The sequence below is a fragment of the Xenopus laevis genome, chromosome 4L, assembly GCF_017654675.1.
Source record: "Xenopus laevis strain J_2021 chromosome 4L, Xenopus_laevis_v10.1, whole genome shotgun sequence".
Lineage (NCBI taxonomy): Eukaryota > Metazoa > Chordata > Amphibia > Anura > Pipidae > Xenopus > Xenopus laevis.
The window spans coordinates 56,566,292-56,581,972 of NC_054377.1; the positions used below are offsets into that span (position 1 = coordinate 56,566,292).

At 38.5% G+C, this 15,681-nt stretch overlaps 1 protein-coding gene across 2 annotated transcripts in view; it reads right to left on the reverse strand.

The window, feature by feature from the left end:
- The window catches only part of slc66a2.2.L (solute carrier family 66 member 2, gene 2 L homeolog), a 57,035-nt gene that overhangs the window by 16,329 nt on the left and 25,025 nt on the right, over positions 1-15,681 (reverse strand). For both annotated transcript variants that reach the window (XM_041590193.1, XM_018257962.2), the window contains 2 exons: positions 12,712-12,845; positions 4,468-4,684 (listed from right to left, as the gene is read on the reverse strand). In XM_041590193.1, coding sequence (XP_041446127.1) covers positions 4,468-4,684; positions 12,712-12,845 — 351 coding nt within the window. The remainder of the gene's footprint in view (positions 1-4,467; positions 4,685-12,711; positions 12,846-15,681) is intronic.

Sequence of the window (15,681 nt, forward strand, 5' to 3'; positions counted from 1 at the left end):
TTCGGAAAAAAAAGTGTTGTCTGCCTCCATGCGATTTACATTTTAGTCGGCGGAAGGCAGGGGAAGGCATATTAGTCTCCGTGAAGAAGAGGAGATTTGTCGCCTGGCGACTAATCTCCCTGAATCTGCCCGTGTGGCCAGACCCTAAGTCTACTAAAAAATCATGTAAATATTAAATAAACACAATAGACTGGTTTTGCCTCCAATAAGTATTAATTATATCTTAGTTGTACAAGGTACTGTTTTATTATTACAGGGGAAAAGGAAATCGTTTTTAAAAATTCTGATTATTTGGATAAAATGGAGTCTATGGGAAAGCCATTCTATAATTCAGAGCTTTCTGGTTTCCAGATAACAGACCCCATACCTATTTTTCTCTTTTAGCTTTATTAACAAAACGCTTCATTCAAAAAGAAGTTGCTCCCCTGGTTTCCAGGAACTATATCATAGGCTTGGCCTATTTTTAATCTAATCCATAAGGTTATTCATTGCTTGGAGATGTTATCCCTTTAAGCATGCTCCCCATTTTTTTAAGCAAATTTCAACTACATGGCGGTCTATTAGGATTGCCTGCCAATATGTTTGAAGTTTAAGGTGTTACATAGTAGCCTTAATATGTGATGCCAAAACAGAGAAATTGTCATGTGAATCTCCTTTCAAAGTGATTGACAAGAACCAATAAGCTGAAAGAGTATCGAGAAGTGGTTTTAGGGTTGTAGGAGGCATTTTGACCCACTTCCTGAGCTGCAAGTTCACTAAAAATTGCTCCTCTTTAACAGCAGAATTTTTTCACATTTCTACACAAACATGCCCCTATACAGTAAATAGCTTCCAATTTAGTTACTTCTGTAAAGTAATGTAACAGAAATAAGCCAGAAGGCCCATTTGCTCTGCTTGATTCATTAGGCACTAAAGATGTTGTTAAAGGAATTGTTCAGTGTAAAAATAAAAAGTGGGTAAATAGATAGGCTGTGCAAAATAAAAAATGTTTCTAATATAGTTAGTTAGCCAAAAATGTAATGTAAAAAGGCTGGAGTGACTTGATATATAACATGTCAGTCAGACTCTACTTCCTGCTTTTCAGCTCTCTTGGTTTACACTGACTGGTTACCCTGGCTACCAGGCAGTAACCAATCAGAGACTTGAGGGGAGCCACATGGGTCATACCTGTTGCTTTTGAATCTGAGCTGAATGCTGAGGATCAATTACAAACTCACTGAACAGAAATGTACCATGTGGCCCCCCTTCAAGTCACTGACTAACTCAGAGTTATAGAGCTGAAAAGCAGGAAGTTGGATTCTGGCTGTTTTAATAGACATCTGTTCACTCCAGTCTTTATACATTACATTTTTGGCTAACTAACTATATTAGAAACATTTTTTATTTTGCACAGCCTATCTATTTACCCAGTTTTCACTTTCACACTGAACTATTCCTTTAACAATCAACAGGCCCTATTTCAGGTACCTGCATAGGATTTTTGTTTGCCCTTTGATTGTGGGTTGTCTGTAGCACAATCAATCACACTACGGTTCACTAGAAAAACAATGGTTCTGATTTTGATAGCTCACTTCAATTACAGTGTATTTTTAAGGCTTAGACATAGCTATGACCTGTTCATGAGAGTGTACGGCTTACTGTAAGAACACAGACACAATACCACCCCATTAGCAGTAGAGAAAATGTGATCTGTCTTTTTTTCTGTTCCAAGTGCTCATAACTTTGTACAGACACAATTACCACGTGTATCCATGCAACTAAAATTGCTGCCCAACCTTGCGAACCAAATGAATGTGTAAATTTGTGATATAGCATAAGAACAAACCAGAAGTTATAATATACTATTAATGCATCTTGTGTCTAAGGGTCCTGGGTAAATGGTTGAAGCCACCTTCTTTAATCTGATATGATGTACAGAATGCTCAGGACCTGGGTTTTTCAGATAACTGATCTCTATGTAATTTTGATCTTCATACCTAGAAAATCATGTAAACTTTATATAAATTCAATATGCTGGTTTTGCTTCCAATAAGGAGTAATTGTTTCTTAGTTTGGATAAAGCACAAAGTACTGTTTTATTATTACAGAGAAAAAGGAAATCATTTTAAAAAATCTGGATTATTTGGATAAAATTGAGTTTATGGGAGATGGCTCTTTCATAATTCGGAACTTGGATAACAGGTTTCCAAATAATGAATCCCATACCTGTACAGATAAAGTAACTTGTAGTTAATCAACTATTAGGGCTTTCCTGATGTTGGGCATTCCAAAATGACAATTTCCTGTATCCCTTGATCAGTTTATCAAATGGGGGTATTCTGTAAAACTGTAGTCTAGAGGTATATTAGGGAAATTAACTTTATTTGCACTATATACAGTAAATGATTGAACTCTATCAGTGAGGAGGGAGGGGGAATATGAGGAGAGCAGGGACATCTAGGAAGTGCGTCATGGAAAGTTAAAAAAGTGATTGGTGTCCCTTAGGTATAGAGATGTAGAAGACAATATATAATTGGCAGTTGAGATTTGTAAATACGTTTCTAACAGGCATGCATGTTTTAATTAAAAAAAAGAATTTGGGTTGCATGCTTAACTTTTTATTACACAGCTTTTTATGTCTGGTCGGCAGGTCCCTTTTAATCAAGGAAAGCAGTATGCAAAGTGAAAAAAAGGGCCATCATAACAGTAAATGACCCCTTAAGTCTTTCTTCTGTATTGCTAAATGCTTCGACAGTTCAGCCAAGACTAATTTTTTTTAATCTAATATTTACTATACTCCTTCATTATCATGAATTCCAGGAAACCCTATATTTAAAAATCCTCTGATGCACCGATTCCCTTTGTTCTATAGATCCAGAGCGACTGCACTGAAAGTCAGGATCCAGTGCCAGACACAGAAGGAAATCACAATTTTTCAAGCTGTCACAAAGCTTCATTAAAATCATCTCGCACTAGTACTGCCAACCATCGTGCCAAATCAACGGGAATTTAACTAATGGCTTACCTAGGTGTCACACATCTATTAGGAGCTTGTATGTGATTTTGCCTGCTAAATTTATCCTTTATTCATATTTATGTTCTAAAAAATGACATTTATGAGGCTTGTCTATGCCTTTATTTTGCTTATAAATGTGCCACTTCAGATGTGCCTTGAGCAGGAGAGTAAAAAATGACATTAGTTCAGTTTGTTTTCTCATTGAAATGTTTTGCTTTGACACAACAGATCAGTGCTGCCAGTCAGCATCACTTGGAATAGTTTTATTGCCCTTATTGATTGTGTCTAGTATGCAACAGGAGTACTTGCCTATAATAACTGGGTATTCGATTTTTTTTTCACAATTTAGCAGGATACCATCAAAATAATGCGGAGCGACTAAAGCAGTTTTATTTTTAGGTTAGGGGTAGTTTATCCACCTTTTTACCATAAACCTAATGAACAGAGCTTACGCCGACTATACTTTCTGCCTATTGATTTATTTGAGAAATATCAATTGTTTTTGTTACTACTTGCACTAAACAAGAAAGTTAAACCATTTTCCTTTCATCCTCTTCGTTCTGCTGAGTCACTGTTTAAGGAGGAGAAGTAGCTAGTGATACAAATTACTGGTCCACAGATAAGCCTTCTTCTGCAGATTAGGGAATGAAAGGGTTTTTTTTACATATATATAAAGTTTTCTAAGAAGGTTTGAGGCTGTTAGAGCAGCAAACTTATGAGCAAATTTGTAGGATAAGCATTAAGTATATAATCATGGCGAAATTAGGGCTGCAGTAATAACGTTACCTTTGTACCGGATAAGCTACAAATTTATCTGTGTGTTGGACCCAAACTGATTGATCAGGATAGTTTGTTCTGGCCAGAAAATAATTATTCATTCTGACCAAGTAATGCCTGGCCAGTGTATTTTCTTTACAGATTCCATTAATGTATAATTCCTATAAATGGAATTTAGTCTGAGAATACTGAATTATGAATACATTATATATATTTTTATTCTGAAAATAGTATAAATAAAAGCAGAGGCAATTGAAAAAAGATTTTTTTTTAACCAAGCAGTGCATAAAGTCCATGGACTCTTTCAATGCCCACCCTCACTGACCTGCCTCTTATGATGTGTGTGAGAGAGAGACAGCAATGAGCATGTCCAACTCTGCCTTCAGTGCTAGTGAAAATAGAAAATGAAGAATGAAAGTAGCAGTGGCTAACTATGTCTCTTCTTACCAGTCACCCACATGCTCCTCTGCCCGCCCTCCTCAACCAAGCAAAATTAAAGTAGTTCAGAAGAAGTAAAAGTTGCTGGATAGAGGGACTACCATACAGCTGACCCATTACCAGTACAGAAATACATGCAGTAGTCTGGGTTGTATACATAATTAACCAGTAGCAAACCCTTCAATTACATTGTATCAGTGCCATTCTAAAAAACCATCATTAACTCTGTATTATAAATATCATCATTTACACTATACCTCATTCCACGTGTGGATCTGTTCTTGTGATTCCTCAGCAGTTGGGGCATTCCCAGCAGAGCCTCAGTGAGTAGAGCCAGTAGCCCCATTCCTTCCACAAACACTGAGACATCAAGAAAAATAAAGGTCACCAGTGCAGAAGTGATGGTCAAGCACAGACAGAATTGGAGATAATCTTCAAATCGACTCCACTTCCAAAAGTATCCAGCTTCAAAATCTGTAAGTATATTGTTATAAATACAGTAAATATATTTTAACCATTAGCATGTAGCAGAGTACCAGATTCTGCACAGTAAGAACTACCCCGTCAGATTTGTATGGGGGATAATGGGTAGCATTACTGTTTCACAGCACATTGGTCCTGGATTTGATTTGGTACTCTCTCTCTCTCTCTCTCTTGTGATTTTTGCACCCACCAGTGCTGTTCCCTGCAACTTTTACAATCTTGCACTTGGACCTGGAGCATCAGTAATAATGTTCTCTGTGTTCTTGTCATAACACAGTCAGAAATCTGCATTTCTAATACTTACCCTAATTTATCCTAACTGCCTTGTAAGGGAAATAGGTGGTTAGTTAATATAAGTTAAATGAAAGCAGACTACAACCAATCAGCAGCTTGTACTTACTGGTCATCTGTTCTAAAGGAAACACTTAGGGGCAGATTTATTAAAGGTCGAGGTGAATTTTCCAATGAAAAAAATTCAAATTTCAAGCTATTTTTTGTATGATTTGAATTCGGCCGAATACGGACCTATTTGATCAAAAACGGACCTATTCAACCCAAAAAAAAACGTAGACTTAATTTCGGTTGGTCTTTTTGAAGTCAAATTTCGACGTTTTTTCAATTTGAAATTCGACTCTTATAAATATGCCCCTCTACTTGTTGTTTTGGGCTACAGGGCTAGGTTGTGATTTTTATTGCATTATTCCACTAGACTGTAAACTTCACTTTAGCAGAGACAAAACGTAATTATTCAACTTTCTCTCTAAAATTTGGTGTAATAGCTTTGTACTAAATAAAGGCTTATTAACATAATGCTTTACCTATTGCACCTATCATTGTGATGCACAAGCAATACAAATACAAGTATGCCATTACACAGGGTAAGAGAAGCTATGTGCCGTGGTCTGACAACGAGACATTACAAATTAAATCTTAGGATTTAAGATAAGGTTATAGGGATATAAATATAGATAGGGATATAGGGTTGCGACTTGACAGCGCTATATAAATAAATGATGATGAAATGATGATGATGACTTGGCCAGTATTTCACTGACCTAGCTGGTAAAATACTAGCTGGGGCCAGTATTGAAACATACTTGTCGATAAATTTATAATGCCTAGTTGTTCTGCCTCTGGCCCTCCTCTGATACACCCTAATTGCACCACCAACTCCCCCTCCAGCCTGACCATTACCTATTTTACCCTATCTCACTATTTCTCTCTTTGCTTAGGCAGCCAAAGCCATAAGCCTGTCCCTTTTCATCACATATGCACCTCTTCTCAGTCCCACCCTGATATTATTGGCTGGCAAGGGGACAACCAAAAGCTGCAAGAGCATTACGGGGTACAAGAACATTCCATTTAGTGCGCATATAGAAGCATGTACACCCCTAGTGCTCTTGTGCCCCCAGGATCAGCAACAGCTGGGCTTCAACAAGCAGTAATTTCTATTTGTATAGTTTCACAATAGCTGTGGGCTGAAGTTTGAACACCACTGTCCTAAAACAATGTGCTGTTTTCATTGCTGCTATAAGAGACCCAGCATAATTCAGGTATTGTTTACCATCTCTACAAGTTGGAAAAGGATTCTTTTAGAAAAGGTTTTTAAGACGGCTGCTTCAGTTACTACTGGAGGTATAAATCATCTGCAGAGAGTACAAGAGCATGCTGTTTTGATGGTTGCTGTTCGGGCAGATAAAAGTCTGATACATTCAATATCTCCTCTACCCAAAGGACCAGTGGTTCTTAGCAGTGCAAACAACAATGGTAGAAAAGGGATTAAGTTAAAAGAAGTCAAACAAGTAAAATGACAGCTTTTTTCCAATTAAAACTGATTTGTGAGAAGAGTCTGTTAGTAAGGGGTAAACATGTGAGGCGAAAAACACACATCCTGCAATTACGTAATTCCAGCATATTTCACTGCACAGATGGAGCAAGATTTTGGAAATAATACTTGTTTGCTAGTTAATAGAGACACAGAGAACTAAGTTTATATATGCAAAGAGTTTGAATGTTAGCATTTATATATAGCAGATATATTTTACCATTACTATTTAAAGGATGAATGTGAAGTGAATTTCCATGTAGAATGCCAAATATTACAAGGATAATGGAGCTTTTTTTTAATGAATGAAAGTGCTGGAATGAAGACAAATGACCATGGTTTTTACCCACAATGCAGTGTCTCTTCCCAGATAACCAATGTAATAGCAGGTGCCTGATAGTGTAGTGCATATGTTAATTGTCTTGTGTCCATGCCCTCTGAACTGAGCAATTCATCAAATTAGGCAGACCCTTGTGCAAACTTCATTTAGCACACTTTGCTTGCTATTTTTTTTTTTTGCTATTAAAAAAGAAAAAACCTTTATGACTTCCCAGGCACCCACCACAGGCCTCCTAAACTGCACCACCGGATGCTCTTTATTGCGCTACTCTGCATTTTTTAGTCAGGAAAAGCAATATCGTCTGAATGATGAATCACTGGTGCTGCTGTTCAGTAGGGAAGGGAGGCCTGTTGAGGGGTGATTGGGTTGTTGAAGCATTTTGTTCTCCTTTAAGTAGGTGTTTATGGACTTTATATCTAAGAATAAACAGTAAGATTTAAGGCCTCGTCGGGGAAGGGCAATCTGTACGAGAGTCGGATGAAAAATTCAGTGCTCTATGCAGAGAGCAATATCAGGGAGAATAGGGCCCTGTTCTCATACTGCGGTCCAGGCCCACCGGAGCTGCCGCATCAAGGCCATGCCCCCCCCCCGCGCCAGCCGCAATCACCCTTTGCTACGTTCAGGGAGCACATCGATTTATTCAGGTGGGGGAGCAGTTATGGCCTGGAGCCCACCGGCGATTTTCTTAGTGTCCCACTGGCCCAGTCCGAACCTGCAGGCCTGCATCCTTTTCTGTTCTTTAATTTTTTATTATGTGCGACACACTAGTTAAGGGGTGGATAAGGGGCAGGAGGTACCCTATGTTCCTTCTCCCCCTCACCAAAACAGCACTTACTAAGGCAGTCATTGCTGTAATTGTCAGGCAAGTGGCAATACAAAAAGAGCAGAATGCAGTGTGCAAATCGAAAAGAAAATGCCAATAGTGGCCCTCTTTGCACTTTGCACATTGCGTTCTGTAAGGTAAATGAACTCTTTAGACTTGCAGAAAAGGTCTAAAGTGTCGATCAGAGTCTTCAGTAGGGATCCAACCCCTTGAAAGTTTAGTAATTTAAGCACTAATTCATTCCTGTATGACAGCAACACATGCTTTTAATGTCCTTTGTGCGTGATTAAATAGCTTCCACTCTGAGACAATTTATAGTACAGTTGGTTAAATGGATTTAAAGAGTAATCTAGACAAAGCCTAGATGGATTTCAGCTTTCGAACAATGAAGGTAGAGCTTGACATTGCTTTGGTACATTTAAAAGAAGAATAAAATATTACATTCTAAGAATGGAAGTGAGCCAAGAATAAGTCCATTCCTAATTATAGCATTAAATCCTGGCAAAGAATCAAACCTTGCATTAATGGTGACTGGTTACATCCAAAAAACAATATATTACAGGGGATAAACAAAGATCATGCTGTTTATGCACAAAATGCCACTGTCCACATTATTAAAAAATGAATAGGTAAAAGCCAAGAAAAATCCAAAAGGTTTTGTGCAAATATATTTAAGTGCATACCTCCTGTGTTTGAGAATCACTGCCCGGGCAACAGTTATCATTTTATTAATCTTGACTTCAATCCTTTTTTGCTTATTGTTTAAGGATACAACACCTTTATAAAATCCATGTGTATGTCTTGTATTACTCAATGTTACACTGTTACATCCATCAAGTTCAAACCCTCCACATGAAACCCAGTGTCCATACATACATACACCCACTCATACCCTCAAATAAATTATATATTCCCATATCTATACTAACTATAGATTAACCCCTAGATCCTTCTCAGTTAACAAAACTCTCAACACACTGCCATTTAGTGTATAACTTGCATTTATATTATTTTTGTGCGTAACATTGCATTTACCAAAACTGAACCTAATTTTCCAATTCAAATCACTCTGCAAAGTGGCAGCATCCTGCATGGAACCTATAGTTCTGCACAATTTAGTATCATCATCAAAAATAGAAACAGTACTTTCAATGCCCACCTCCAGGTCATTAATAAACAAGTTGAAAAGCAAGGGACCTAATACAGAGCCCTGCGGTACTCCACTAACAACACTGGTCCAATTAGAAAATGTTCCATTTACCACCACTCTTTGTAGTCTATCTTTTGGCCAGTTCTCTATCCAGGTACAAATACTATGTTCCAGGCCAACATTCCTTAATTTAACCAGTAAACTTTTGTGTGGCACTGTATCAAATGCTTTAGCAAATTCTAAGTAAATCACATTAACAGCCATCCCAGTATATTCCTACAATGTATTGCACATGTCTGTAGATGGGGTATTTTCTATATGCATAACTATGGGTCTCTCTCTAAAGTTCTGCTACCAAAAGTCACCAATTTTGTAATGAACAACTGACAAAATGTAGAACTCCTACAAGGGTAAACAGTCAGGCTGGTTTAGAAAAGAACATCTACATTAAAGGACCCTTTGGAGACAGGTTATGGATGGATCACAACAAATATTAGAGCAACACTGGTCTGCATAGGATAATGAATTTAAAAGTTAATCCTGGTGAAGAAAAACATATCATGAGCTAGGTTTATTTTCTGTCACATTTCTATGAATGATGTTATTCGGTGGACTCCGCAGCACACTAATGTTGGACTGTTATTTAAGGATCAATAAGGAAGAAACACTTTAAAGTGACCCCACTGACCCTTGTTTGTAAAGATTCTTTCTTTGTACTGTGGGTTTAGGAAGGCTTATTGATTCATTTCAGCAACATTAGAGTAAATAGTCTCATCATAAAAGTCTTCCATGATGTTTTTGCTAGACGTATGCTCTTCTTATATTGATTTGTTGGCTAATCAAGCAGAACAGCTACAGGTTTAATCCTCTGAGAGCTGGATGACAGGTTACATTTTTAATTCTGATTCCAGTTTGGAAAAAACTGGGCCCTTAGGTAACATAAACCTCTGGGGTTGCTACTAATCCAGCCACATTGGTTGATACTGCACATCAATATGTGCTAATAACTGCTAATCAATACAAGCCTCAAACAGGAGACAAAGCAGTCTAATATGTTTCCTTTGTACCCGATACACATATAGTAATAGAAGAAAATCCAAATCGTGAGACAAAGACCAGGCAGATTTCCTGCAAATGCAGTTTATGTACAGGACATATTTTGAGGCCTGTGCAGTGGTGTAACTAGTGTGCGCTGGGCCTGCCAAAAAATATTCACAGGGGCCCGATGCCAAGTGATCCCTACCTGGCTGGCTCCCCAAAGACCAACCCCTGTTGGCATCTTCTGGCTGCTTGTGTCCTCTCTCCCTGCTCATAGGTAGAAGTGTGGCTAGGAGGGAGTACTTTACAGCTATAGAAGTAGCAGATACCACGGTCCAGGCCCCACTGTTGCCCTAGACCCCCCAACCATGTGGTCTGCTTTCACTATTGTTACAGCACTGAGCCAGTGTCTGGAATGTTACATTACCATGAATGCTTGTTTCTCAGTATGCCAAAAAATATTGACCTAAAAGTTTGCTTAAGACTTGCTGGTGTGACCTATCTTCACAAATATGTGATTACATGGGCCTGGAAACACTGTGCCTGAAAAGAGTAATGTTTGGAATGTGCCTGAAAAGAGTAATGTTTGGAATGCACATGCTGGAATCTAGTATACATACAAGGCAGGATCTCTGGAAATACATTTTCCATTTGCATTAGTTGTATATAAATTTCTGGTTGTTAACATTTGCCTTCACTTGCAAGCGAACCAATTTTATGAGCAGCCAATGAATAGATGAGATGTACATGGCATCCCCAAACAAGCAAACACACAATCTCCCAAAAAATCGATATGCAATAAAATTCAGTTAATAATAGTCATATATGCTCTATTACTCACGCTTAGATAAATGTGATGGCAGAGAATAATAATGAATTTAGAAGGTGATGGGATGAACTGTAGGTGATCCTATGGTTTCATAGATGTGAGATGAGAGAAAACTGAAATGTATATGAAATCAGCCTCCATCAAATTCAGCCTCCAAATGTTACACATATAAGCAGTCTAAAGCGCTCATTAAAGGGGGCAACTTACACTTTTCACCACGGTTAGTTATGCTTGAAACTACTCTGATTAAAGGAACCTGGGTCAAAATGCACTCTTTGCACTTCTGTATAGTTGCGCTCGTCGGCGTGCAGTCCTTCCTGTCTTCAGTTCCTTCACCTATTGATGCAGGGGAACCATGGAGCTACTGCCATCTCCTGACCAAGCATTAGCTCCAGGGTTCCTTTAGCTCCCTTTGTTAATCATGTAGTGTGGCTGCACTAAAACAATTGGGCGAACATGTCACTAGCATGGTGAACACCGGAAATGACGCCAGACGGACTCAGAAAACCATTCATTTTTGCAAATCAGATACAATTGCAGTAGGAGCAGCATAACTGAGCCAAGGGAATTGCCTGTTTGTGTCTGCAATGAAACCAGAATACCTACCCTGCTAAAAAGGTGTGATTCTAATCTCATATTTGTTTTTTCTTTAGTTAGACAAGCCTTTTGGCCACAGGTTTCCAAATGAATAATTAAAAAAAATGAAGCCAAGGGATGGAAGCAGGAGATATGTGCATCCCCTTACACATATCTACATATCAGACTCCAGCACTGGTATCAGAAGCTTTGAGATAGGCACAGTGTTCTAGTACCATGAAAATGCTGGAGAGTGTCGCATGAATTAATATGACATTGGTATATATAAGAAATAAGACACTTGCCAGTCAATTTTCATAGAGAGGAGACCCAGAAGGAAGATTTTTCTTCTCAGTCTCCTGGATACAGATTTAAACTGGATATATTTATCAGCTAGAGAACCAATTTGCACACATTGTATTTCTGTCATGTAGGTGGTCCAATCTGGACTGAAGACTTAGATAATATTATATCTGACTTCTTATGTTAATATAAAGATGGCTTGTTCGTTAATAAAATCATGGGCACAAATTCTCTAACCTCCAAAAATTCGCCAGCGGCGGCTTCACTCACAATGCAACACTTCCGCAGGCGTAGTTTCGCCAGGACAACGCTAATTCACTAAAATCCGAAGTTTTGTCCAGGGCGCCGAACACTTGTGAAGTTGCGCTAGCGTTACTGCGGCATGCGAAGTGAAGTTGCGTTAGCATTGCCTAATTTTCATACAGCGGGAAGTTAAAGTTGAATGGACGTATATGTTGCAGCAAATACATTACACTACACAAACCGGGAAATCTTAATAAAATAAAATAGAGTTGTTATATTGCCCTACACTTGAGCCCAGTGTATAGTTTATGTGCCATATGTTAGGAAATCTAGGGGGGAAGCCAGTTCCCCAGGGAAAAAAATTACGCCATTTTTCAGCCTATCACCCTAAAAGGGGAAAAGACGCTAGCGTTTTTTGGGACTTAGAAAAATGTTCAACTATTTTTTGAGGAACTCCTATGTACTCTATTGCACTTCATCTGGTCTGAGGTGGCGAAGGCAAGCTCAAGAGGTAACGTTCAGTAAAATCCGCATCTTAGTGAATTTGCGTAGTTACGTCCATCCGCCAGAGCTCAAATTCGCCAGGCGTTAGGGAGCGAAGTACCGCTAGAATCTATCTCCTTCGCTAGCCAAGTTACGCTTGCAACTGTTAGTGAATCGTCACGCTGGCAAATTTTTGCCCGCGTTAGTCACTTCTACCTTTAGTAAATTTGCCCCATGGTCTTATGTTTTTTGTTCTGTTCTTTCCTTATGGGATTGGTTTTTAAAAAAATATTTACAATTTATGTTCCCATACTAATACCAGTCCATGTTCGTTCAATCTTCCTAGCATAGACATCTGCAGACTATGGTAATGCTTTATTACTGTTTGTTATAAATAGTCTCTCTTACCAGTAAAGAAGTGCTGTTTAGTGGAAACTCTGTTGACAGTCTGCAGTGAGCAACACAAATGTAGCATGGTCAGCATGGTGAGGATCATCACGATGCTCTGCAATAGGAGAGGGAATTCAAAAAACTTTCCAAACCTATGAAAAATATTAATGGAAAAATGAAGGCAGCTCATTAGGTTCAGATATCAAGCTATCACATTACAGTGTGACTTCTCAAAATGTATTGTAAAAGTGTGTTTGTAAGAAGCCTATGGTTGCAAGAGTTCTGAAATCAAAAATGTATCCAATGTGGAGATTTGAAGTCTTTTATTTATATGGTACCAAAGACTGTTTAACACACATTTGTAACATGGGACAGAAAGGCAGCACAACTGGGAGTACATCCATGCAAAATAGACACTCCTAGCTATACAGAATTGCTAAAAAAGAAGCACTTACATAAACAAAATATTCCATGTCTTGCCTTTATTCGGTATTAGAGCTACACTAAGGGGCCCATTTATTAAATCTCAAATTTATCTGGTTGAGTTTTTAAAAGGAAAGTTTTTGTGTAAAAAAAACCCTCAAATTTTTTGAGATTTATAATACCCCAAAACTGCTAAAAATCCGAAAATACTCCATCTGAAACCTTTCTAGGTCAGCGCTAGATATTCCTGAAGTTGTTTCTTGACATTGTGATCTGTGCTGGCTAATCTGATAAAGTCAGGGTTTTCGTCCGATAATGTTGAGCTTTCACAGCGACAATTCCATAAAATTTAGTTTATTCGGAACGCCAGTCGTGTGATAACAATTGACACTCGATTTTGTTGGGTTTTTTTTTCAAAAAAAATGATTGATAAATGAGTTCAATTTGGGGAAGGGAGTTAGGTTCCTTGTTTTAATGAAAATATTACATTGATTCCAGTTTTAGTAAATAACCCCCTAAAACTACATTACATGCACACTGCTGTTATAGACCATGGAAATTCAGTATTTTAGCATACTGATGAATAAATTCCTAAACTTCTAAAATGATATATTTTGGCACGTTATTGAAGTATGTCTTAGTAAAAGTTTCAATGTGACCTTATTACTGCGGAAATTGCTTCTCCAGAATAAAGAATACACTATACATGCAAGTTGAATTTTTTCTGGTGCATTTACTATTCTAAAACCTAATGCCTCAAATTTCCTACGGGTACAGAGATCACAGACCACTCATTAACACACCTTCTATAAATTCTAAACACATGTAGAGGGCATACATCATTTGGGGGAATGAATTAAAAGCTCAAAGAAAGATGTCATATAGAAGAATTGTATTTAATTAGTTGCTGTGTGACAAGAAGAATCATTGCAAGCAAATCCATACTAAGTTATAACTGGCAATGTTATTAATTACTGAATATACTGCACATGCCATCAAGTTTAATAATTACAGTGTATATAAATGGAAACAAGATATAACAACCAGTGCATTAATTTATGTGATTCTTTACTAAACAAATATCATGCAGAGGAAAAAATGGTTGCTATTATATTACATTATACAAATCAAAACTATATAGATATAGATGTTTCTGCACTGATTACTCCCCTGGAACTGATGAAATACTTTTTACTGTTAATGGTCAAGAGTTGTGCAGAAGTGGCACATGAAACACTATATTCATATAAAAATTAAACATATTTAGTTGGATTAGAATTCTTTGGAATAATAGAGAAGTTTTCTACTGATTTATCCTAAAAACTATACCCACATAAAAGTGTCTTTTTAGAAAAAACCTATGGCCCTCATTTACAAATACTCTCAATCTGTATTTTTCATTCAGTATAAAAACAAAAAAAGTTCTGGAACACAGCTTGGATATGAGCCGAACAGTAACAAGGTTTATCAATAAGAATTCATAAAAAAAAATTGTCACAAAGCCTTGAGTCAGGTCAACACGCAAAGTACATACGAAATGACCTCTGAAGTCTGTTTTCAGCATAAGGTCATTTATCTATGTTTTTAGCACCTCATTTCTAACTTCACAGTTATAAGAGGGCTCATTTATGTCTCCAAGGGACATAGGCAACTGGCACTTTCCCTGCAGTGAGTTGGACATTAAACCACCTCCATTACAGAAGAATTCAGCCCTTTATCAAAAAACCCGTACCCCCCACCCCACGTAGACCCCCCTTCCTCCTCCCCCCAGCCTAAATGCCCCCCCGGGGAAATGCCCCTAACTTTTTACTTACCCCTCGATGCAGATTCAGGCATCAGAGCCGGGTATTTGTGTCTTCTTCTGGCGATTCTGCAATATCCGTCCATTTTGGCGCATGCACAGTTGTCACAAACCAGCAAATTGCTCCAACTGCGCATGCGCCGCTTCACTGGTCTCCGTCTCCGCTTACCGGTCTCCGTCTCCGCTTACCAAAGACCCACGAGATGGCTGCATGGAACTCCGATGTCTGAATCTGCGCCGATGGGTAAGTAAACAGTTAGGGGCATTTCCCCGGGGCAGCAGTTAGGCTGGGGGGGGTCTAAGTGGGGTGGGGGGTACGGGTTTTTTGCTAAAGGGTTGAATTCTCCTTTAAAGGTACTTGTGTCAAAATGTGATTCTTGCACTTCCGTATAGTTGTGCTCTGAGCCTGTACCTGCCTTTCGTTCCTAATTAAGCGCTGCTCCGCCTATTGACAAAGGGGAACCCTAGAGCTACCTCCACCTCCAGACCAGGTGATAGCTCCAGGGTTACTTCTGTACCCTGAATCTATCCCCACAGTTCAGTTGCACCAAAAGAACCAGGCACACATGTCAGTTGCTTGCCAAACCCTGGAAATTATGCCAGGCAGTATGAAAATAGTTGGTGCAGCTATGCCCAATTTGCAATGAAGAGCATGCACAGTTGCATCCATTTTGGCAAACTGGGTGCAATCTTGGTAGGCCCAGTATTATTGCATCAGGAGAACCACCTATTTGCATCCCCTTAATGACACCAGAAATTTGGGG